At 36.7% G+C, this 26,766-nt stretch overlaps 1 protein-coding gene across 9 annotated transcripts in view; it reads right to left on the bottom strand.

The window, feature by feature from the left end:
* Positions 1 to 533: 533 nt before the first annotated feature.
* LOC129375044 (sodium bicarbonate cotransporter 3-like) overlaps positions 534 to 26,766 on the bottom strand; it is a 49,307-nt gene continuing 23,074 nt past the window's right edge. For 3 of the 9 annotated variants that reach the window (XM_055053842.1, XM_055053845.1, XM_055053843.1), the window contains exons 7-26: positions 25,331 to 25,714; positions 18,949 to 19,064; positions 18,074 to 18,231; positions 16,868 to 16,955; positions 16,601 to 16,747; positions 16,193 to 16,299; positions 13,464 to 13,638; positions 12,034 to 12,167; positions 11,687 to 11,932; positions 11,266 to 11,374; positions 10,465 to 10,626; positions 9,714 to 9,827; positions 9,455 to 9,616; positions 9,080 to 9,331; positions 8,864 to 8,932; positions 8,540 to 8,713; positions 8,016 to 8,153; positions 7,566 to 7,672; positions 6,188 to 6,304; positions 534 to 3,270 (exon numbers count right to left, since the gene is read on the bottom strand). In XM_055053842.1, the coding sequence (XP_054909817.1) occupies positions 3,189 to 3,270; positions 6,188 to 6,304; positions 7,566 to 7,672; positions 8,016 to 8,153; positions 8,540 to 8,713; positions 8,864 to 8,932; positions 9,080 to 9,331; positions 9,455 to 9,616; positions 9,714 to 9,827; positions 10,465 to 10,626; positions 11,266 to 11,374; positions 11,687 to 11,932; positions 12,034 to 12,167; positions 13,464 to 13,638; positions 16,193 to 16,299; positions 16,601 to 16,747; positions 16,868 to 16,955; positions 18,074 to 18,231; positions 18,949 to 19,064; positions 25,331 to 25,714 (3,041 nt within the window). In that variant the 3' untranslated portion in view covers positions 534 to 3,188. The other 6 variants (XM_055053846.1, XM_055053844.1, XR_008607595.1 and 3 more) reach the window with 6 other exon arrangements.

Here is a 26,766-nt window from a genome sequence, read left to right as displayed (position 1 = left end):
TTACTCCTCCGACATTAAAAAGCTGGAAGGATGCACTTGTTCTTTAGATCTTGTGCTTGGATTTATCCAAACATGTCCCAGTAGATCATGTTTAAACCCTGAAAATGATCATTTTGCCCTCGGAGGGAGGAGCAGAAGATGGTGACAGATCTTTGAGAAAAGAAAATTTGACCTGCCATGCATGATTTATTTATTTATTTTTATCATCAATTTGTCAATTCACAGTCGCTTTGAAAACCAACTGCCAATTTTAAAAAAAAATTACATTTTCACAGAAATATTTGATCATTTTAGGGATGATAATGTGTCAATGTTTTTGAGTACACTGACTCAGATTGGAACCAAAATAAAGGAAAATTGAATGGATAAAAAGCGACAATGTAACAAATAATCAATGGTTTCTGAGTACTGTGCTGCTGTGATTTCATGTCACAACTCCCACAAAATCATTCAAAACCTTTTTCCTAACTACAACTAACGCACCTCAGATGGGATCTGACTGGCATGCAGTATTGAAGAAAGACAGAAAGAAATCCCCAAGAGTTCCTTTTATTGCTTTGCAACAATCAACCATGACAGAAGAAGTCAGCAAACATAAAAACTGATGATCTGTACATCAGTAGAAATACATTTTTACTGAGTGATTTAGGTGGCTAGACATCACTTTCCATAGGAGACTTTTCATTCAGATTCATACATTCTGATTGGTGAGCCTGTGAAAATAGGGTCTTTCATAATTTACACAATCTATATAATTCTGAAAGTACTCAACAGGTCTAATTTTCTGCAAAATAATTAAATATACACATTTATATTTGACATTGACACCACAATAATTAACATTCACTGATTAAGTAAATAAACTTTCGTTTAGTATTCTTTATGTTTTGTTGTTTTTTGGTGGTGAGCACGTACTAGAGCTGTGACACAGAAACACATCATTTAGTTGCATTTGAAATGGAAAACAGACAGAAGTCCATGTTTTTTGGGAAAGACGTGGAAGAACACGATGGACACAGCGGTGTGATGGAGGTAACGGCCCCGTTCTGGAATCTGTGCGCCATCACATGAACCAGTCCACAACGCTTGCACATTAAGAGCATCAACAAGGCACCATAAACGGTCGTTTGCAGAGTCGCTACTCACAGACACACAAAATGTTGCAGGAAAATATTCTTGGGCAGAATATTTGAGGAGTCTGGGACTCCAAACGTTGATTGGTAGAGAATATTTATTGCTAAAACAGGACTGCACTTTGCAAAAAAATAAAATAACATAAAATAGAAATAAAATCAAGTTCCTACAATGACAGTTTTTACACGTACAGTAAAAATATTTTGCATAAAACCATTTTAAACGCTAGACATTTCATACAACACACGGTTGATATTCACAATAATACAGACAGTATAAAAACAAGTGCAACTATAACTGCGGTCCACAAATACTCTGTTCTTTATTTTGCACCTTGACAGATTTTATTACTTATTAAAATATTTACGATGCCAGCGATGACAGAAAAAAAACAGAGACCAAGTAGTTATCACTGCCCTGTGACAAAAAAAAGAGACTAAAATCCTTTACCAAACTCAAATTGTAGTTGTACATCTCTAAAAAAGGATATGAAAGGAAGTTAAACAACGTAATTTGCTTTAAATCATAAAGTTTACAGTCAAAGTGCTTCCTGTACAGTACAGACTTTGTATGGCCTCTTTTCTACAATAATACAGATGAAGAGTACAGCACACAAACAGATAAAATACTAACATCCACTACGATCTGTGAACTGAACAGTGAAAACAACTGGCTAACTTCAGAGCAGCAATATCAAACACTGTGTGTCCTCATGGAGACAGGAGAGGTGGTTTCTGAGTAAATCCAAAAGTCTTACAGTGTAAAGTCATGGTGCAATAAAAGTATAATTATCTTTAGGATGAATTGAAAGAACACCACCTTAATGGCTTTTGTTAAGAGATGCACCGGTCAGAATTTCATGGTCAGTTTCTGATCTCTGACCTGCTGAAGCTGATTTGCACAGACTCCACTTTTGTTGAAAGAACTGACATAAGAAGATATAATAACTGCGATGAGAAAGGAGTCCCTGCAAAACAAGATTACAGAGTTGATATTTTAAACTGTTAAAAGTTTGCATGGCTAGCATCACTAAAACAGCAGTCTCCTGTGTATTTTCTATGTTACTTCCAGATACATCATATTTTATGACAGACAGATGCTGTAATCCCAAAAAGAATAAAACATTGCTGTTCTTTGTTCTACTTTCCTGTTACTTGCAGAAAGTCTTGCGCTTTCTCGTAGCCAGAATAAGCCACAGAAATGTCTGGGCATGTGGTAAAATGACATTTTTCAAATAGTTTCTTGAATCTGTGTGCTTCCTCTGACTTTGTTTTTAAACACCTCACTGACACTCAAAATAATTGACAGAAAGAGGTTGAAAACTCAAGTAAAAAACAGCTTTACGTGGCTCCAATACAATCCACCTTCCTGTTATCTGATGAAAGTCTTGTTCTCTCATGGCAGCCCAGAATGATCAGCCAACATATCTCTGTAGATGGAATAGCTTCCGTATGAAAAGTGTTTTAAGCTTTTCGTTGTTCTTTTCTAACGAGAAGTCATAGTGTTTACGTACGGTGCATTCACTGACTATTAAAAGATTAGAATTTAGAGTGTCTGACTCGCCGGTTGCTATTTAGGATTGAATGATTTGAAAATAACCTGATTCATGGTGTTTGTTAAATAAACATTGGAGATGTTGTTCCATAAAAAAATATGAGGTAAAATAAAACCTGCACAATTCTGGCACTGGGTAAAAACTTAAGTTTACACCAAACAACAAATGAAATAAAATTGTCAGATCTTGACTAAAGAAATGGCCTTCCTTTGGCATCTGTGGTTCAAATAGTCGAGAAGAACTGGCGAGCTTTAGAGAATCCCTAAAAGGGATAATGGATGTCATAATTTCTTGATATTCCTTCTAGATTTTTGATATGATGTGCAGTGTGGCACATTTGATGAACATGTAGGACTCTCAGCATTGGTGGGAGCTTGTCTGTTTCCCTGCAGTTGGGTTGTGCTGCTCCAGTTCGGTTTTGCTCTTTGCCCTGATGACGAGGCACCGTCTTAGCAGGAAAGTGTTGAGGGCTCAGAAGACGAAGGTGAGCCTTCCTTTATCACAGGAAGGTTTCTGTAGTGGAGCCCTCTCCTGGTGAATCTGGGCTGACATCAACTCTAACACAGGCCACCTTCTCTTGGCTGTTCAAAGGCGAAGAAAGAAGAACAGGATGAACACTTGCATAGATTTGCGTTGTTAAAAGCAGTTACTAAGTGTCTCGATGACCAGTGATACTACTTCAAGGATAGTAGTACCATAGTACTATGTAAGAGCAGCTTCCAGTTCCAGAGCTCTGGCTAAACAAAGTCCCAGAAGGTCTGAGGTGTATCACTGCATATGAATGGTCTAATTTAAATTTGTACAAGTGCTAAAACTGTGCAGATTTATTCTGACATAAATTTCAAGTGCTACTATAACAACAGACTGGAAACCACTTACTTACAGTCAAAATAAAAGTTTTCTTCATGACAGAAATGTGTTTGATGGTTTCAAAAAAATTCGATTGTACACTCAGGATTGACGAATGAGTAGTTTTATTAGTTCCAAAAAAATCCACCAAATTTCTGTGAAGAGTCAACACTTGTAGTGTTGACTTTTCTTTTTGTTTGCAACCGTAATCTACTGGAACAAGCTGCAGACAGTCTTCTGGGCCAAACCCCTACCAGATGGGTCCCATTTATACTTTTTTAGTGCTCAGGCGCTGATCTTAAGCACTACAGGGTCTCACTGGAGTTATTCTTAAAGATGTTTACATTTCTCTCTCTCCCTGTTAATGACAAAATGATTTTCCAAATTTGCAAATATTCAAAAGGAAGATTCCTCACCAGCAGCCTTGCAAGTAGTTAGAACTTCCTGTAGAGTTTAGGTCTCATGTGCTGTCCTTCTGGCAACAAGGCTTTTATCCAAAATTCTTCACTGTACTGTCTCTGCAAATGCTCTCAAATCCACCTGCTACCAATGTTGAACACGCTCTGGACAGGAAGTAACAACTTTTTAAGATAACATACTCCTCAACAGAACATAATTCTGCCCCTTGCTGGGCACTCTTAAAGCCCCTACAATTTTCTTTACTTTCAAACATCTCACCTTGAGTTTTTCAGCAATTCATAAAACCTTTTCTTTGAGTAGCAGCTGTTTCTTGCATCTGCCTACACACCTTTAACAAGAATACAATAACTTCCAGCACATCTGTCCTTTTGTACAGCAATCAGAGTTTGCTAAAGAAGTTAATGAAATGATCTTATCTTGGCCAATGGACATGTTCGCCTGTGCTAGTAACTGGGTTACACTGAAGAAACGTTACCTTGAAATTTGGTGTCATTGGAGAAATTAGGTGAAACTACTTGGTGTTTGAAATAATGTACAATAATAAAAGCAATCTTAAAACAGAATATGAAAAAACTGAAGTGAAAAAATTTCTGTCAAGGTCAAAACTTGTGGCCATAACAGTAGATGATACATAACACATTTAGATTGGTCAACTTAGAGACCTGAAACTGTGACAACTAAGCTTTCCTTATTTTGAAATAGAAAATGGTTTAACATTGTCATAGATAATTCATTTATTTGTTGATATACATATACAACAACTAAAAAATATTTCAAAGACTTTTTTAATATAATTTTTAAAGATATGATCACGAAGCATTCTGCTATGTTTCAGTTTAAATTACAGTGGAATGTCTCCCAATTCTTCTGGGGACCTAAATTTTTTTTCAGTATTTTCTGTCTGTTCAATGCTTTTATTCCTTATTTATGGTGACTATGTTTATGACTCTGTTTAACTGTAATTGTGAAAAAGATCTAAGTCAATTGTAGAAGTTGTCCCACTTTAATAGTCTGTGAAGTTAAACTTTCAAGACTCTACACACCCATGTTAAATTCCAGGTATTTGTGAGTAAAAATATCAAAAGTTTGATGAATAATTTTAAAAATTTGTTTCTTTTTCTCTTAGAAGAAAAAGAAAACTAAATGCAAAAGCAACAATAACCCAAATTTATATTAATATTTACCGTAATACCTTTCTAAACTGTCTGTCAGAAATCTATTAGATGTATGTCTCTTGTTCACAATCTTCTTTGGGTGACTCCTTACTGTTGGATTTCGCTTTGGATTCAGGCAAAGTCAGTCCAAAACTTAAATTTTCCTTTCAACTTTCCTGTGGAAATGGTGTACTTTTGAAATTGTTTTAAGTCAAATCCACATTGGAAATGTCTGCCTATAACATATTTCAGCCACATGTAGATGTTTTGCTTTCTCTGTTTGACAGCATCACTCCTAAGTAAGACAGAAAAGTTTTAACGTCACCTGTAGAACAAAACCAGTTTCACAAAAGTTTATATAGCTGCTTCTGTGTTGATGTCAGTCTATTCTGGTTTTTGAAACCTCACTGTTGTCTAGACCTGGAGAAAACGTATAAGTATTGGAATAGGACTGCTATAAGGAATTGCTTGGAATGCAGTATTCATATTTCAAATGTCAAGACATATTTTGCATACTATTGTAAAATATACAGTCTTTCAGGTGGAGTCTCACTGCTGTAGATGTACACATCTGACCTATAGCCCTTATATAGAGGGCTGTGCCCAAGGCCAGATAACAAAGGAGTGAAAATACTGTTATAATTTTTTTTGTGTAGGTGTGTAGTTATCTACGCAAAAACACTATAACTGTTGTGAGGCATGTGCCTTCACGGGACTAAAAACAAATTTTCAATCAAAATATGTCTTACTTCTAAAAGTAATTTAAGAATATGGATCATTTTTATTTTTTATATATTTTTTCTCCAAAGAGATTTGTTTTCTGTTTTAGAAGAATTGTGAGGAATAAACATTACAACAAACGTGAACATTTTAAAATTATTTTTGTATAATAAACCCTGACATGTTAGCAGAGTTCTGTACACTTTTGAGACTCAGAATAGGTTTGTTTGTCTCCATGTCAACATCCTGATCCGACAGAGTCATAAACATGCTTCAGTAAAGTAGTCTCCAAAGCAAACTAGTCTCATTGCACTGATGGGAGGCTCTGGAAAACTGCAGGAAATGGCATAGCTACCTTCCTGAACGCCTCACAGGTTGGACACAGAACTCTGCACTCGAGTTCACTGCTTTCCACACTGCGGTTTGGACCATTTCATCAGAGATATTTACAACCAAGGCGTCAGAATCAGAACTACATGCCAAAATGCAAACATAAAACACAAAGAGAAAGACAGGCATGTGGACGTTTGAGTCAGTGGGAAGAGATGAGAGCAGAACAGTTCAAAGACGCAGACAGAAGCATGCACAGAAATTATGGGGTTAAAAAACAAACTTCAGCACAGGAAGACGGATCACAACCAGAACATTCCAGATTAACACACAGAAAGAAATGTTTGCATTTTAAGCAAGAACTATTTGTTTATAGCTATTAGTTTTTAGATTCCTAAAGTAAGTAAAAGTTAAATCTTTTCAAAACATTTCAACAGAAACTATTTAACCTTAAAAAAAGCATCTTTTTTTTCTTTTTTAGATTAATATCAATATAGTGATATTTGTGCCATGCCAGTATGGATAACCAGAGTTAATATGCAGCTATGTGGCTCAGATGTTTTGCATCAGACACTCAGCCCTGCTACCTGTTCTTCCATTGGAGGCTTTCGGTCACTACTCCTATTCTGTATGATCTGTTTGAGATGGACATAATAACACACAGCTCTACTAATGGCCATTTCAAGTCGTACAAAGACAACATGATGAAACAGGAAATCAATTCTTCTGCCAACAATGCTCTGTTGGAATCAATTAAGCATTTTTAAATTAGATTTTTAGTTCTACATTATGATCAACAATCCCAAATCCTGTTTATTTTTCTCATTGTGTAAGTTTGGTCTGAAGACATTAGGTCAAAACTGACTGATATTTGAAATTGTGGATAATTTCACCCACATTGACAAAACAGCAGAATAAAATTGCAATAAGACTATGCTGCCACCACCGTATGTCTTTACTGCAGGTATGTTCCCAAATGCATGCTTGCATCAAATATATATTTAGGAACAATGGCTCAAATGTTGAAGCTTAGTTTTATTGAATCATAACAGATTCGTCCTTTAGGTGTAGATTTTTTTCTGAGCCTCTCTTTATCTTTCTTAAGTCAAAAGGATTCTGTCAGAAGCAGAAAATGAAGTTATTGTCAGAAGTTCTTCATGTTTTGTGTTTTCAATGATTTTCTCCCCAATGTATTATATTTTGTTCATTGTACAGGAACTATGCCACATAACAGGTAAAAAACATTTTTGAACAATTTATTGCATTTTCATCTTTTTAACATTATAAACTCCAGGGGGTGTGGACATTTGTTTGATCCACTGTAAGCAGATCACAATAAAATTAATGTCGTAACATAAAGCATTTTATGACGAGCAAGACTATTTAAGGACAGCCAAGCTCACCTTCCTGAGAACGAGGTCACCGGGATGTTCAGCCGGTTTGAGCCTTCAAAACGAACCTTCATCTTCCGCTCTTCTTCTTCTTCCTCCTCCAGTTGAGATTCTTCCTCCTTAAGCAAACAATGTGATAACCATTCATTTCAAAACTATCATTGCCAAGATTTGCTGTTTTATTTCTTAAAATGACAACAACTTCCTGGTTTGAGATTCATTTTATTTACTTTGGATTAAAAAGTCGAGGTATAACACTGCCGTTTTAGGTTTATCTGGATAACAATACAAATCTGAAAATAAAGTTGCATAATCTAAATGGTTGGGTTTGTTGCTGAGTAGTTAAGTATTTCATACCAACATAAATGTCTAGTCTGATCAATTTGCTAAATCTTTCTTCATATATTTATACAACCTAGAATAATTGATTCCCACAGAAAACAGCCATATAAATGAATTCACCAGCTTTTCTTGTGCTTTCTTTTTCTTGTCATCCTCTGTCTTCTTCTTGCTTTCTGGCATCACGTCATCTAGCCAACTCAACTCTCTCTTAGTAAACAAAAAGTCCAGAAGCTTTCGAATAAACACAAGAGCCAAAACCTGCAGACAAGAAATATGCAAGAAATAAACCAAATGTGGTCTAGGAAGCATGCTCTAAATATTGAAAATAAGTGTTTGACAAAAATCTTAATTAATAGTGATTTATTTGCCATATCACAAATTCAAAGTAAGTGCGGTTTCATTTTTTAACACTGCAAAATCCTTGCTTTTTGACAGCAGTGTGAACATTTGTTTGAGCCAATGTAAGAACATCACAATAAAATTAACGCTGTAACATTTATGTTTATTCAGTGGGCCTTTCATGCTAAAAAAATAAATTAAATACAACCTACCTAGCCATACAGTCACAGTAAGCTGTCAGAATATCACATTAGTTCAGGTCTAACTGTTTAAAATTATGACTCCAAACGTCATCAAATAATTACCATCATGGGAAACACGACAGCTGCTGCAGAGGCTTTTATGACCCATAGCAACACCAAACAGGTGAGCTGCACTAGCGTGAACACATGAACCTTCCACAGTGGCACGTAGCGCAGGTAGATCAGATCGGGCTGGTGCTTTGCAGGCATGCCAAATAATTTGATTCTGTCAAAGAACTAAGGAGGAAAAAATACAAAGTTACTGAAAAGTACTGTGATTAAGAGAAGAGAAACACGGACATACAAAAACGTAACTGCTATTAAACGTTAAAAAAAAAGGCAGACAGCTCTGCTCTTTCATTAAACACTGGAGGAGCAGAATCTTACCTGAATGCCTTTGAGGGAAGAGACACCCATGTAGAGAAAAACTCCATACAGAACAGGCATGGGAATAAACTGTATAAAGCCACAAATCACATACGTTTAATTAATCAATGTATATTTAGTCATAAAATGCAGAAAACTTTATAAACATTCATAATATAACTTGCATCCTATTATTTTCCTATACAGTGAAATAAAAAATTATTCCGCCGATCTCACCTTCAGTACCGAGGTCATGAAAACAGAGCAGCCCATGAGGGTAAAAATCATGAATCCAGTGACCCGCTGCTCCCGAATGCCCAGAAACTTGGGCTGCTCTCCCGGCGCCGAGCAGCCGGACTCCACCTTCAGGCTGTTCACATGGGAGATGGACAAGACAGTCGCAGCCACAAACCATGGCAAGCCCATAATGGAGCACACACCCAGCATTATCGCGACTATAAGGAGATCCAGGTGATAACCACATCCTTTCTGTAAGAGAAAAAGGAAAGTGTTGAATTATATGACAAACTGTAGATGACAGCAAGTTTGACATACATGTTGCATTTTACAGTACAACATATATTTATATTTCTTTTCTAAGCCAGGTCTAACCTTCAGCTTGTGCTCCTTGCGGTTGATGATGACTGCAGTGATCTGCTGGTCCATAAAGATGAGGATTGTGCAGAGTAGAGCAGGAACTGCTGCCACCAGCAGCGTCCACCAGGGGTTTTCTCCTAATGGATCCATCAGCCAGCCTCTGTGCTTTGATGTTGGCTACGAGGAAAAATGATGGTTTCACTTAGTTCACAAGGCATGAAGCTTAAACATTTTCTTAAACAAAATGGAGCAAAAATGATAATACAATGTTAACCTCAAAGCGATCCGGGACATGCAGTTTAGGACTCGGAATTCCCATCAGATAATCCACAAGCACCATAATCATTATGGTTAAAAACACGGCAAAATCACTGATGGTGGATCGTACCTACAAGGTAAGCATACACACACATCCAGAAGGGGTAATTTCATTATAAATATAATTTAAACTTACTTCATTTCAAGCACACTCTCTCTGCAGTCACGCAGAAGTAATAATTATACTTCTGTCAACAGTGAAAATCACACAATGCCAACATCTGCCCACACCAAGTGATAATAGGCTAGATGCTGTGTGTGGGAGGATGCTCTGCTCCTTCAGCACATATAACTGCTGGAGCATGATAATAACTGACGAAATGTAAACATTTACAGAACCGTGAAAACTTTGTAGGTTCAACACTACAGGAGAAACATTCATTTTTCTTTGTATCCGTATTTCCTTTTTAATAATATATAATATAGTCAGATTTAATACTTTGGAATATTACTTAAAATGTAATTTATTTCAGTAACTCAATCTACTAAGTGGTTGAGTTACTGATGTTTTTAAGCCATTGTTTCACCTAATGATGATGATTTTATGCTTAAAGCAAATTAAAACACATCATTAAAGATTACAAAATTATATCCGACCAGTAAAAAGTTTTTTACAAAGATGAACAGTATGTGTAATATCTGCAGACAAACTGGTCTCATCTGAACACATATAGATTATTCTGCAGTGCCAAAAACAAACATCTCACCTTTGTGGGGAAGTATCTCTCTGTCTTAAACTGCTTGAGGAATGATGATAAAAAGAATGTGGTGAAAAAGAGGATAATGGACCAGAAAAGAACATCTGGGATGTAAGGACCATGGTGACCACAGGCAGGACCCACAAACTCCCCGTCAAGCAATTTACACATCTAAAGGAAAAGGAGAATATAATTACTATTGTGATGTGGGAGTTATATTTGCTTTGACTTGCCAGCAGTTTTAGAAACATTTGCAGCTTAAAAATGTTGTTCAGGTAGGTTAGATATATTTTCAGTCAGGTCTTTTCAAAGTGTGGCGAATACCACCTCTAGGGGGCGCCAGAGTTCTTCATGGGGGAAAGAGAGGGAAACATGAGCAAAAACAAAAAAACAGGAAACGTAATTTTGGACATGAGAAATGTTTTGGTCTATGTGAGCTAGCTTTGGGTGTCTGTTGATTTTCATGTAGAACCTCAGCTGTTTGGCAGGCAGCACTTCTCATTGTGTTTCTTCGGCATACTCGGGGGAAACTGCATGGAACTCACTTGATTTTGAATCCACTTCCTGAACCCCATCTGTGCAAATCCCCAGAGTCCTGCCACTACAGATGCTCTGACCTACTAATGTGGCCGTTACAACTCATTATACCACTTTTCAAATATTTTACCCAGATAAGGAAACATCTAAACGAGAGTCTAGATCAAAGTAGAAAGTAAGTCCGTTCTCCATCTTTGCTTCACATGAATCACAGTCTCTCTGAGACTGTAAATACGGATTTTCCCATCAGAGGTCGCTATGAGGCAGTCTCACCGAAACATTGAGGTTGCTCCATGGTATCGAGTCTGAGTTGTTGTATCCTGTTCGGTTCCATTGCTGCAGGAGCTGATCGGACGCATTGGCTGGTGGAGAGCACTGACAGCTGGGAACAACAGAACCAACAGTGAAAATGTAAACTGATTCCACTGAATATGTTTATTAAGAAAAAGGGATTGACATTTGAGTGTATGTAAATCTGCTTCTACCTGTACGATAAGATAACATCTGTATAAATTGGATTGATTTTATAATACAAATAATGGATATGAATTTTACTGGTTTGTCTTGAGATGACTAAATGCATAAACTGAAACTGAACTGAAAATATTTAGTTAGACAAAAACTTAAAACATATTCTAAGGAAAGTCCATAAGCAGAAAAACATTCAGACAATGAACATAATATTAATACTCACGAGTAAAAAGTCAGATTGTCTAAATTGTTGTGCATGTTGACGGGGTAATATTCTCCGAGGTGAAAGAGCTTCTCCAGAGCCTCATAGATGAAGATTATGCAGATGAGGGCTGCAAAGGCCTCCTCTGTGAAGCGGGTGATGTAGCAGACCAGCGAGCTTGCATCCGTGGCTACCAGCAAAATGCACAGGAACGCCGTCCACAGTCCGATGCTCGTCCGCAGAGACAAGTAGGACAGGCCATAATCCCTGGAAGAGAAAGGAAGCAAGACCATGGAGGTTGAAGAAATTTATTAAATAATAAATACATTTACAAATTATGAAATCCCATTGCTGTAATATGAACTCACTTGCAGAACTTGAAAAGGATCTTTTCAAACACTAAAACTGGCCCTGTGCTTCCAAGAATTGTGAGAGGTTGCCCCGCGAACAGTGAGTATGCCACTCCTGTCAGTGATGCTCCAAACAGGGATTCTATTGCACTCTGCAGAGATGGAGGAGAGGCACAGAGTCAGGGAAAGAAAACAGTGAGAAAAAAACTGGGGGAAACAGGAAGAAGGTAAATAATAAAGGAGACCCAGAGAAGAAAAAAGAGAGCTTCAATTGGCAGACAGCTGAAATGTTTCCACACCGCTGACTTGTCAAAAATCGTATCTTTATGTTGCTCTTGCCCTGCTGAGTTTACTCAGACGCATTACATACATCAGCTGACAGACTGTCTGTGCCAACAGTTCCTGGCCGAGTGAGGGCATCTGAATAAAAAGGAGGGAGGGAAAGAAAAAGAGAGGGGGGACAACACTGTACTGGACAAAGTCCAGCGAAGTAAAGTGAGACATACTCTGTATTACAGATAATATCATAACATAAAATATTTTTTGTACAATAAATCCAAGGTTTCCAGGATAGTTCAAAAGAGGCTAGATAGGAGCAAACCTAGAAAACCAAATTTTAATGTGAAAGTGACTCATCAATTTTATTTTCTGCTGCAGTCTGAAGTTATGAAAAATTACTAAATTAGTAGTTTCTACTGATAACAGTGAGCTGATCACACTGAATGCTGATCACAGCCTGAATGTTTTTCTGTGGGTTGTTTTATGAGTTGCAACTATCGTAAAATCCGATTTGAAACCCTATTAACTGCTGGTCCACTTCCTCCTCATCTTCAAGTACAATAACAGGACTTCTAATTAACAGCAAGAAAGCTGGATTTTGCACTCTGAAAAAAAAGAACTTTCGAACAATCAACCTATGCACAATTTGGAGGTGTGTGTGACTTTTTACAGTTGCCAACATGATTTTGCTGGAAACCCAACACAAACTAATTCTGTATTTAAGGAGTACTGGTTTTACTGGTTTAGAGATTGTGGATCATTTGATGGTGTGTTCAATTTGAGCCATAACAGTGACTGGATACAATGTGCTTTGGAACTGAGCTTGAAGCCTCAGTTTTAAGTTATCTGATGACCAGGCTGCCGCCAGGAACAAGATATGTTGTTATGGATTTTGATGATGGCCAGAAGACATCTTGAAACCCTGTAGAGACTACCAGGCTCTTTTAGATTTTCAATGCTGTTGTTTGGTTTTAATCCAGTGTGATGGGGGACTTATTAAATATATTTTTTATGGACACAAAGCAGAAACTGAGCCACATGCCAGTGGAAAATTTCTGTACTGAAGTTCAAACTGTAGACACATTTTGACTTTAAACTTGGGGATTTCCTTTTTACTGGGTTCTTGAAAAGCCTGTAAAACTGACTTTTAAGGGACTCCTGTGACTCACTATGTTGCCTTTCGTCGCCTCTCCAAGCAGACCTCCAAATGTGATGACAGGGGACATGCAGGCACAGTAGAGAAAAAGAATAGAGGCGAGACACTGAAGATTGAACGAATCCTTGACGTCGCTCCAGTAGAAGGGCACTTTCCGCTTCACATCCAAGATCAAACCTCCAAAAATCCTGGGAGTGGAGACAGTAAGAATGGGTTTAGAATTTCCCACTGACACTGCAATATATCAACCTTTTTTTTGTTTGTTTTTTAAGGAGTTTTTAGTGTTTTTTAGATTGTTTACACTTCATTCAGAAACATAACTCTTGAAAAGTTGTGTGAATTGTTGCTCTTGCAGAGTAAATCTAAGTTCCTTTTATTAATAGTGTTTTTTTTGCTAATAATTGAAATAGAGATAAAATCCAGATAAAGGGGGGAGCATTGACTCTGCTTGTGTTTTTGTCAGATTGCCCCTGAGAGATTCTATTTTTGAAAATCATTTCTCACTTTGAACTTATATATATATATATATATATATTTTTTTTCCTGACACCTGTCCAGCAGTTCTGCTGGGAGGTCTTTTTTTCATTTTCATACCCCCACACCTCTCCTACAACTTCCCCTGCAGTCACCTTTACAAAGCAACACATTTCTCTTTACATTAACTTACTGCACTCAGTTTCACTCTGCTTTCCTCCACTAGGCTCTGTATAGCACTAACCTTTCATAGTGGAGATAAGAAGCAGAGTCATTCTGTAAAAAATACAGTGACTCTTTGTAGATGTGGATGTGTGGGGGACTGTGGTTGTGCGTGCGTGTATTTGTGTGAGGTTTTCAAACAAAAACGATCTCTTTGCTGTGTGGCTCTGGAGATTCACAATCAGTAATCCATAAATGTCGGCTGTGGAGTTTCACACAGAGTGCAGCTTTGTGTCTGTTTAGTAACAAAACGTTGTTGAGATTATAAATCTTACTTCAAAGAAAATGGATGTTAAGAACAACTAAGACCGGTCACACAGAAATTAACATATAAGGTTCAATTTATATATTAATTATTGCCTATTCTTTAATTTATATCCAATCTATTCTCTAATATATTTAAAGAATACAGTTTCCCAAAAATTAAGACCTGATATTTAAAGAATATATATTGCACATTAGTAAGAGACTTAAGCTCCACAATAAAGATATGAAAAAAACCTTAAATAAATGTTTTTTTTTTTTTTTTTTTTTTTTTTTTTGCAGCAGCATAATCTTTGATATAATCCAACCTGTAATTTAACAGCATTTGTTCTGTGGGACTTTTTTTAAAAGAAAATATTGTAATAAAAATCACTGGTGGATTTTACAATTTATGTGTTATTTCTCTTAAAGTTCATCACAGACTCCAGCAATTCTTAATTTGTAATACACAATGATCAACCTGACAGTCTTGTTTTTGGACTGTAGAAGGAAACATGACTACTTTTTCCAAGCAACCGGATTTTTTAAATCAACCTAAAATTATTTTTTCTACTCATTTGAAAGAAGTTATATCATTTCTCTACCACTCTGCATCTGCTTATATCTACAGTCTAAAGAATGATACAACATTTAAAACATCTAAAACTGTTTAGATCATAGCTGGACGAAGACCAAACTTCAGAGAAAATTAAGTAATAATTTTATAATGTCTTTTGTAAACAACTTTATCAGAGGGCCCATAATAGTGGCATATGCCATATTACTGCCATAAAAGAAGCAGAAGATAATTACTTTCTGAAGTCAACAATGAAAAAAAGAGGTTAAACGATTCAGCAGCAGTATTTCTGTGCTGGTTTGCTGTCATGGATCCGTCAATGAATTTTCAGTCTATTTCTTGAGGGATTTGGCACACTACAGCCTTTTATTTTCCATTTTACTTCCTTAACACTTTTTTAACAATCTATTAACTAGGACCACTTCTTATAAGGCTTAAAATGGATCAAATGAAGGGACATTTGCTAGTTTAGCATATGCATTTGCTGAAGAATTCCTTATTTGTTGACATGATTTCTAGACACTCCTAATTAACTGTGAACAGGTTTTATGTCACAGTTACATCCCATTCTATTCTGCACTTTTCCATTTTTCCAAACACTTTTCAAAGACACAGTAAAACATAATGGGATCTGACAAGCTTAGAGGTAATACTTCCTTTGAAAATTGTTCATACTAATAGCAACAACACTGTATATTTCTCAATTTTCAAGCACATTTTTGTACAGGAAAACCCAAAATCATTTATACCTTTTGTAGATTTGAAATGATCTTCATTCACCCAAGAAGTTTGCTTCTGATTGGAAAGAATGATTAACAAAAGACATGTATATTTGTTTTGCATGTTTTTTGCATGTTTCGGTATTTTTGGACAGTCATCTTTTTGATTAACTCAATGTTTTTAGGTTGGAGAGCCTCTTTGCTTTAGTTCCTTACACAGACTCTTTTATTGGATTCTGTTGGAGGCAGGACTCTCAATGGGCCCCTATAAACAAGTTCATTAATTCCAGTCAGATGAGACATGCTAGTCAAATTAAAAGATGACTTAATTAAATCTAAATCTCGAAGTACTAATTTTAGGATTATCTGTGAATGAAAATAAAAATTCAGTCACCTAAGGCACCTTAATTATCTCATTGTCATGGACCAATATGTACTGTAACACAGAAGATAATTATTAAGTTTTCTTTATTTGATGATATGTGCAATAGAAAGTGCTTCACTAACCTCCCAGTCCTTTGAAGCTCAGGCCCTGCATGGTGATCGTCCTCTTTTTCCAGCTCTCCAGCTGGCGGTGCGTTACCATTTGGGTGCGACGGTCTCTTTCTCTTCATCTACAGGCCAAGAAATGTTAATAAGTCATGCTTCAGATCTGTTTTGTTTGTCAATCCATTTGCTTTTATGAAGTTTTAAGGAGATAAACACTTGTCCAATGACTTTTGGAAGAAAGAGTTAAAAGTAGGTAAAATAAAAATGATAGTTCATGAGATCTTAATGTAAATCTCTCACTATTTTTTAAAGATTTCTCATCTCTTAAACATTTTACAGATTAAGTTTAAAAACAGAAATTTGTAATTGACATGTATTATTCACAAAATAAATTGTAAAAAGCCTTTGGCAGAGAAATGTACTAACCTGAGATGGGACGTTCTTCGGGGGCTCGATTCGGATGGTGGGGTCCCATTCACCAGGGGGCAGAACAGTTACCTGGTCAAGGAACTCATCTATTCCAGAGAGCAGATCTGTCCGGTCCTTGGCTTTATAAGCCACATCATGGAAGATCTACATAGCAAAATAAAGTGAGGAGTTACTGTTTAGTATTAATAATGAAAATTCATACAAAAAGGTGAACTAAAAAGATTTAAATTGACTAAGTATTAAATTATAGATATGCTTTCTTACCTCATCTGTCATTAGTGTTGCCATTGATCTGCCAATTTCATGGTACTGTGGTCCTTTACCATGTGGACCCAAAAGGAGAAAAAGGAACCTTTGCACAGGAGACACATTTATAAATACACAGATATCAGTTTCCTCAGAAGACAAAGTCTTTCAGTAAAACTGACTAATTTTCCAGGACATGTTCACTTTAAACTTTTGTCAACTCACTTAGTTAAAATTAGTGTTTAATAACAAAAGCTTTGAATGGCTCAAGCCATCTTTGCTTAGGAGTCACAACACAATGACTGATGAAACTTCATTAAATGATAGGAATTTGATGAAATATCAATATTTAGCCAGTTATTCAGTCAAAGTTCACTGTACAAAACTAGACTTGTCGTTCAAATATCTGCAGTAATTATATTATATTTTCTGTTTTTATCTGTGAAAACTTCTACAGACATTTCAGTTTAATTTCTATGGCAGTGGACTTATCACACACTTAAAAATCTGCTGCTGCTCCATAAAATGTGAATGTTGCAAAAGAAACTTGGGTGTTCATTCAGCCTTGTTTTCCACAGTTTCAGTTGTTCTAAACTTTTAATTATTGCGCTGGCTGTAGATATGGGAAAATTGAATTGATTATCTATTTTTTGTTGCCCTTTCCCTCACATCGATCAGCACTCATCTCTGGCACTTGAACAACATGTTTTCTTGCCTTCTTGATTTTAAAGAGTAGCAAAGACAAACTGGCCTCTGTTGTGTGTTGTACTCAAATTAATTATCCAGGGGAACATCAGTACCAGTAAATATGTACAATAAAGCCATTATTTCATACGTTTGAACTTTCCTCCTACTTAATAAATAAACCCAAAATAAAGGTTGGATTTTTATACATTTTTCATTGAGATTTAATGCTTCTATAACAAAATGAATTTTAAATCCTTTTTACATTTTAAATAAATGGGAAATGTACTGTATCTTGATATGACGACTTGAATTGCTACAACACAGTTTAGTTACGTACATTTAAACACATTATATAGAGTAGAAGACAAAGAACAACGTTGGCACTGCATTGATTCCCTACATTATGCAATAGAACTTTTACAGTGAACTTTTTAAATCATCCTGACTAATCGCAGTTTAAGAAGCTGTCAGAATTCTTGTTTTTTAATTAAATATCTAATCCTAGAAGTAAAAGGCAGGTGTTTAAGATTACTGTACCTTGTGGGAACTGGTACCTCAGTAAGCCCTGTGATAAGGACTGCTGGTGATAACCGTACAAATGCAATTATCGGCTTCTCTAAAAAGTCCACTTCTCCAACAAGCACATTCGAAGCCTCAGCACCAGGAGGAATCTTTTTCATGAAATTCATGTCCACCTGAAACCCACAAAATGTGAATTCAGATATACAAATAAAAACTAGTAATACTGTAGAAGTGGAGGGGTGGGTTGGGGTATCACTGCGTACTGCATTCATTTTGAAAAGTCATGCAAAACAAATTGGGACAAAACAGAGAATGGGACAAAAATAACATGTGGAAATGGCAACATGTAGACCTAAATAGTACTGAGCAAAGATCGTCCAGTTCTGTGATCAATTTCATAGTCTCCAAATAACTACTATTTATCATGCGAAACACAGATCTAAGCATGGAAACAATCCCTTTGTAGAAATAAATCCGCATTCAGTCCTCTTTCATGTGACTCATATACACACTGCACCTTATTTTTTGGCAGGCGTAATGCCTGGTTGTATAACAGCAACTTATGGCAGTCTGCCATTTAATTTAATGGATGATACACTACAAAATGGGAGGAAAAATGAAAAGGCATAGGTAAACTTTCAAACCGAAAGTTACATAATCAGAAAAGACTTTTTAATTGTGATGATTGATTTTTTGTCCTTTGGATGAGAAGTGACAAATGTTTTGTTTTATAGAAGAGGTTATGGGATGATTTGTGGAGGGGCAGCTTTAAACAGAAGACTGAAATGTCTGAGCAAACCCAGAAACTGAAGAAAAACATGGATGAACTTGAAGGGATGCATTCCGACGTGATGGGACCTTGTCTGTGCTCAGTACTGTAGTCAGGTTACCTTGCTGAAGTCCACACTGCTGCTTTCTCTACTGACCCCTACTTTGGACGGCCTCCTCTCCATTGCCTTGTTTCCATCCAGATTGTTTGGAAGAGAGTGCGGAGACACAATTGGTCCTGAGAGTGACAGAAAAGCAACGGTGGACATTGTGTAAGTGTTGACCATCGGAGGAAATTACTAGACAACAGAACACTTAGTGGTTTAGCAGGAAATGTAATTTGTGGTGTCATTAGAAGCCAGATAAATTAAAGCCATTTTTTTTCTACAGGAAATGTTTATTTCTAATAAAATAAAAAATATGAAAGTTTTTTAGGCTATTTACAACATTCCCTACACCTATAAAATTTATTATTTATTGAAGGGGCATAACTTCACATAGCAATTTTTAAAAAAGAAAACCAACATCTTATTTGAATATGATGCTAAGAAAGGGAAAAAAATGCCATGTTAAGTTTTTTTTTTTTTTTAATTAAATGAACAGGGTAACTCACTTTTTGGCACCCTACTAATAATGCTTTGTACAACCTTCTTTTGCCAACAGAACAGAGATCAGTCTCTGATCTCTAGTCTAAAAAGTAGATTAAAAAAAGATAAAAAGCTTGTTTCTATAAAGTTACAAATATGTTTCAGTTACATTTATTTCACAGGAATTGCACAAAAAGTGTGGCACTAGTAATTTTATAAAAACATATTTTTTTCATCTCAATGATCAAATAGAAGTTTAATTTTAGCTAAATGTTTCCCGAAAGATAATGCTATTGCAATGAACATTGGATTGTTATATGAGCTCAACAATTGGACAACAATTTCACATTTTCTCTGCCCAAATGAAAAAATGAGCAAGTCCGCAATTTCAAGTCATAGATAGATAAGAAAATATCTATCTATGAAAATATTTATCTTCTGTTCTGGTTAATAGAAGATTAACTCATATCAATAGCATTCCTAAATAAGAAATAATACTCAAATGGTAGGTCTACTTTTTAATTTATTCAATTTTAGATGTATTTTGATTTGTAAAATTTGCATCCAAACATGGAAAATTTCCAAAAATTAATCCTGGATTATCATGGGATCTCATAGTTCTGACACTACAGTAAAACTTTGCTTTACGCTTCGTGTTTTGTACAGGTAAGTGGACACATTTAATATTGACATTTCAGTGCTCATATATTTCTGTGCATAAACCTTTAACATTTCTTATTTGATTAGAACTATACCAGACCCAGGAAACGCTAGCACTCAATATGACATGATAGAGGGAGATGAAATGAGGGGGTAATGTACTGAATCAAAGAATAGCACATGCCTATCCTCTGAATTCATTTCTTTTACCAGGTTCTTCTTCTCTCATTTTCATACTTCCAGAAGCTCATGGGTCAAAATGTAAACGCTCCATTTTCTCCCAGCACATGCTTTCGTCATTGATCTGTACACTGGAGTAACCCCAGTGGGTGCTAGGTAACTTGGACCGCTGAACAGAAGCATGATTGCCCACAAACCCAACAAAGCCTTTAGGAATATAGGGTGGATTATAATAGACGGTGTCTGTCGAAAGAACGACATTCAGGAGCACTAAGCCCTGGAATGCTCTCCCACACCAGCCTTTCAAGCTGTGGCGTCACTGTACTGGCTCACTCATATGCAAAGTAGTGACAAGAATAACTGAAATTCTATTGAGTTTTTTTAACTTTCATCAGAATTTATCACAGAAAGCGAGATTATTGTCACACAGTTCACTGAAATAGTATTCAGATCCCTAAAACGTATCCACATGCTGCCAAATTACAACCACACATTTAATTCAGTTTATTCCAGAGGATTATATCAAAGTAGAGCTTAACCATAAATTCGTACAAAAAAGGAAACGTATATATATGTTTTTTTACAAACAAAAATTTGAAGTGACTTCTGTGTACTTAGCCACCTTTAAAATGATACCACCTAAATGAAATCTGTCCAACTGGCTTACGAAGTCACCTGTTTATTAAAGGGAATTTACCTGTGTGTAATTTAATCTCAGTATAAATCCAGCTGGATTTAGAAGGTTGCTTAGAGAACATCAGTGGGAAAAAAAAAAAAGTTTCACGATGAACAGCTAACAGAGCACGGTTCAGTTACTCAGGTGGGACAATCTGTCTACAGGGTTATTACAACTTTAGTCAATAACACCACAAATCCGGCCTTCATGAAAGATTGGTAAAAAGGAAGCCATTGTTTAAAGGAAACCCCAGGAAGCCCATTTCAGGTTTGCCACAATCCATAGTGGACACAGCAAGCAGATGGAAGAAGGAGCTCTGGTAAGATGTGAACAAAATGTAACTTTTTGGCCTATGTGTGAAGGGAAAGTAACACTGAACATCAACATAAATAACCAAAACAAACATGGTGGTGCCACCGTCATACTGTTATTTTCTTTAGCAGAGGCAGGAAAGTTCTTCAGAGTTCAAAGATAACAAAATGGAGCCAAATATAGGACAATCCTTGTCAGAGACTGCAAAACACTTGACAATGGAACAGAAAATTACTGTCAAGGCGGACATTATCTTGACCTATCAAACAAAATTCCACTAAAACACAAATTTGTGGTTGGTTGTTCCCATCTGTTGTGAAACCACTTCCAAAGATCTGGGTGACCCTCTATATTTTAGGTATCATCAATGTACAGTGTAAGATCTACTGCATTGAAAGTCTTTCCAATACGGGTAAAATGTATGAAAGGCGAAGAATACAACCAAATATTGCACCGGTTCTTTGAGTTGTGAATATCAACACTATGATTTAATGTTAAATTGTAGTGACAATACATTTTTAATATTTCATGCAGCCCATTTGAGAGACATCTATGTAGGATGTTTAGCATCATGTAAATATTCTAGCTACTTGTAGTAAAGTTTGGATACACTCACTCTATAATTGAACGGTAGTTTACAGTAGCATATGTTTAAGCAATGACCACATATGCTATAACTAATGTTTCCAAAGGATTAGACAGCCTTATATGAAAGCTCATAATGCCAACCTGCTAATCTGTAGTATTTTTGTAACTCTAAATTACCCATCTAGAGAATTACAAACAGTGCAATCTTCAAAGTTTTTCAACTACAAGAGACCACATTTTTAACAGACATCACAAGATTTCAAAGCCTGAAATCCTCTACTAAAGATATTTCTATATTATGAATGTGAAGATCCCTGTCTATTCATGTGATGTAATTTCTAGAAGGGGGTACAGTTACAAAAGCTGGCAAGCTATAATAAGATCACCCCAGCCTTTCAGTTTCCCAGTGTGTTTATTAATGACCCATGCCTTGAAATGGAGCCATTCCCAGACAAACATATACACATGCGCGCAGTCTAAAATAAACTCCCATGGCCTGGTTTGGGAGGAACAAAACGTCACCGTAGGTGGGAATATGATAGTACATTTAGTACTAACCAATCCTAGTAGTCACAGGATATTTTCAATCATACTGCTGGCACAGTGTGCTCCCACAACATTTTACTCGGGTAAAAGAATGTTTATTCTGAGGAACTGTTGAGGAGGAAGTGAATGGGTTCCAGATGATGCAAAGGAGGAAAACACAATAAGCATGGACGTTAAATTAGTATGAACTGAAAATAGAACCATCACCCAGAGGTAAAAAAGAAAGGTTTTGTTTCAGTCTATATAATAAAAGCATACATTTTCAAACTTAACAAGAAGGGGTTTCCAAGACTTTCTGAGGATGTTTTTTTTCTGTGTATTCATTTAAGTTTCTGTGTCTATTGAGTCTCTGTGGTGTCCTGCCTTGATTGTTCCCAGCAGTGTCTCATTTCCCTGATTACCCTCTGTGTATTTAAACCCACCTGTGTTACTTGTCGGGTCTTGTCAAGCGTCAAGTCTGTTGTCTAGTCTGCAGTCGATGTGATTATTACCAGTTGCTACCATTTTTGAGCTGTAGCCTTCTACTCATATTGTGCTGCCTGGATTACGGACTTTGGATTTGTAATTCATATCATCATTAAAACACCATTCTTTCATTCCAGCCTGGGTCCTGAGCATCATCCTCACCAGCTCTTTATCGCACTTCATGACAAATGCTAACAATTTTTTTTTCCTGCAAAGAGCCAATTCCTGAATTACTTGTTGAACTCCAAATAAAGTTCTGGCTACTGTCTCAACAATAAATTGAGGCCCAGTCCACACAAAGACGAACACAGTAAAATTTTGCAAATGACTAAGAACAAATGTGCGTCCACAAAGCAGGATGCAGGACAACAGGCGATGTGACGCTGCTACAGGACAACTAAAAAACACAGAGCAACACCAAATGGCAGCCTGTTGGTTGTTTGTGAGAATGAGGCACATGTGGGTTACTGAGAGAGATCGAGCAATGTCACAGTTTCAAATGATTGTTTCTGTTATCCCAAAACCCCAAATACATGTGGATGAATGATCTACAAGACAAAAAACATTTGCAGATGCACTTAATCTCGTCTTCATGTGGACGGGTACTAAAGCGGCATGACTACATAAAGCAAATAACAGATAGTTGCCAGAAATTATTCAATATTGAAGAAAAGCAATAAAGGTTACAAATTAAGAGGAAAATATAAATAAATATACAAACAAAGTTTCTGTATAACAAAATGTATCTAGTGTTCGGCTATGGAATACATGAAGGGAAGCTCTCAAACAAAGTCCACATGCAGCTCAAGAAAATGTATAAAAGTATATTGTTGAAACCATACAATGAATATGTATTATTACTGTCAATTGTAAGATAATTAAGAAAAAGGACAATTGCTTGCTATGTCTGCTCATTTGTTTCTTATTGAGATAGTGATGATAAACAGAGAATCCTATTTCTATTTCTAATCAATCATTTTGCTTTCTTCTTTCTTAGGCATGCATGTGTGTGTCTCTTCTCTAAGTAATAGAACAAATTTGATGCAATTTCTGTCAAACTTATTTCTGTCAAAATTCTGTCAAACTTATCATACTAAAGTGAAAACATCAGATTAATTTGTTTTTTCTGAGCAACAATTGTTTGTGTGGGACTCTTTTCATACATTTTATTTTTAGCTTTTAGCAGCTAGGTTTCATGTGTATGTGAGGGAAAGGAGTTGTCATGTGAAGCACCCAGTGGTTGTGTTTTTGGGATTTTAGGCCACCTACTTTTGCTTTTCGTAAAAGCGTACTGATAAGAAAGGCCTTGTCTCCTCTCTATGGTTTATGTGAATTACCGAAGGGGAACCGTGGTAACATCAATCTTTTGCTAAGATGTGTAAATAGAGGAAATGTGTCTGCTATATAAGCAGCTGCAGTCTAATGCAAGTTTCACTTTTTTGATGCTTGTCAGCCTTAAGAATAACAGATGAACTTTTAAAAATTACAACAAAAAAGATTAATTACTGCTGAATTTTTGTAGATAATTTGACTGCCTTTTTAAAAGCCAAATGGTGTTTTAGAACAATAGCATTTTTGTGGCGTAAATAACAGCAGAATGCAATGTATTTTCTACCTACTGGACAATAGTTTTGGAAGAAAAGTATTTTTGTCATCTCTGTGAGGAAAACAATGTTCAACTTCACTCTTGACATTTTATTTATCAATCTATCTAAAGAGCCTAAGTTTATTTAAAAGGAATTCAAACAAGATGAAGAAAATGTGTGTTGCGGTGTTGGAGCACAACTGCTCAAAATACAAAAATATTTATTTTTAAACATGTTTCCAAAAATTATATATGAATATATATTAACTACTTTCCCCCCCACTGTTTCATTCAAATGTTTCTCTTGACTATTGCTTTTGAAAATAAAACCCTAGTGTTGTGACAACCTTACTTTAAACAAGTCCCTCTGAGATTCTCCTCAGATACTAAACAGCAGTTAAAAACAAACCAAATAAAACATTCCAATGTCACTGCTGAGAAACCTTATCTGGAGCGCTTTGAGTAATATACAATGAGGTTAGGTGAATGTAAAAAAAATAAAAGCACAGGAAAGAATCCAGCATAGGGAAAAGAGGAGCGAAACACAGCCATGCAGCTGCACTGAAGAGAGTGAAGGAAAGGGTGGCCAAGAACATGAGGATAAGAAAATGCATAGAGGTGTTTGAATGGGTAAAGCAAAGCAAATTCAGGAAGGTTCTAAAGTGTATAAATAAATAGCTTATTGGAACAGACATAAAAGGAGGTAAAAGGATTAATGGTGCCAAAATAAAAGAAAAACATAAAACTTTTTGGAACACATCCAGTGTCTTAGAAAGGCAGCCTTGCAGTGGGTTGTTGATGGAATGGTCGCAGGGTTGGAAGATAAAAAAACAGGGCTTTCATGCTAGTGCTAGTGTTCTCTGTTCAAGCTGTGACTCACACTGGCAGGCTACACAGATATTTGCCTTCTAAGGGCAGCAGCTCATGGTTCTGGGATGCCGAGGACGTTCGCCGGGTGAGCTGTGGAGACACTGCGTCCTCCTCCGCAGAATTTCCTGGCTCATCGTCCTCGGGAGGAGATACAACCACCTCCGGTATGCCTTGAGGGCCAGGGCCTGTGCAACGGGTTTGTGACGGACTTAGATGAAAGCGCCGAAAAGATAAAGGGGTGTTTTGTGGGGTGCTGTGGGGAGAGGGGCCCGGAGACAGCCCAGTGTTGGAGGAGGAGGAGGGCAGGAGGTGGTTGAGCAGAACGGAGACTCTCGACTCTCGTCTCTGGGACAGGCTGGAGACAGAGGAGGCCAATCCTGGCTTGTGGAGAGAGAGCCGTGAGGAGGACAAGCCCTCTCCTAACAGAGGAGACAATGGCAAAAAAGGAGAGGAGAAGGAAAATATAGAAGGAGGGTAAGGAGAGAATAACGGAATAAAGGATGGAACAGAGAGGGCAACAATATGAAGTTGATGTACAATACACAGATGGCACCCCAAGGAAACAAAGTGAGAAAGGATGCAAAGCAAGAGCATCACAAAAGGTGCAGCTGGAAAGTGCTGTGCTTGCATAACGTGAGCTAAAAGCATAGCTGTGTGGAGCAAGCGGTAAGATTGAATCAGAGGGATGCTGGAGGGTCTGCAAGGAAAAAACATTACTTCAAACTGTGAATCAGAGATGCACCGAGACACTTTTCTGATGGATAGGCTGTTCATCCTACAATTAAAACATCTGCTATTTTACTAATAGATGAACACACCATACTTAATCTCTACCAGATCAAAGATTAACAATACTCCTTGGTATGAATGCCATCACTGAGTAAAAAAGATTTAGGGGAAACATAAACTAGGAGTGATCCAATACATCTCTTCAACTTCTGCCTTTAACATGCATTAGACATGTCACGCTGAATTCCACCTGACATGATACTGGATTTCAGTCCTGGATAGTTTTATCAGGAATTCTGCAATAGAGCAGAGTCGAAAAGGATAACTGACTGCAGCCAGTTTGAGTTTTTTGACTGAAAATAATAGAAGTTGTCTGTTCATTGCCCTTTGAAGTGAGCTATATTAAATATCAGCAAGGTCTTTTGAAGTAAAATCAGAGGAGATGTAGGAAGCTATTTCAAAGAAATTAGGCTGTGAGAGAGAGTTTAACTTTATGCAGATAACGGGAAGGCTGCACTGAATTGAATTTAACTGAATGGACTTTTTTTTTTATCCTTTTCAGCTATCCTCTGAGAAAACAAATACAGACTACAGCACTAATCAGTCACAACCCATACTGGTAGGCATTTTAATCAGCAGAAAATATTCTGATCGGTGCATCTCTACTTTTAATGAACCAATCAAAAACTGACTGAATAAAGGCAACACTTCTAGCTTTAAGGCTAGCATGCTGCAGAGGATG

Source organism: Poeciliopsis prolifica, unplaced genomic scaffold (assembly GCF_027474105.1).
Source record: "Poeciliopsis prolifica strain line A6 unplaced genomic scaffold, Auburn_PproV2 SCAFFOLD038, whole genome shotgun sequence".
Taxonomy (NCBI): Eukaryota; Metazoa; Chordata; class Actinopteri; order Cyprinodontiformes; family Poeciliidae; genus Poeciliopsis; species Poeciliopsis prolifica.
This window is presented reverse-complemented; position numbering and strand designations above follow the sequence as displayed.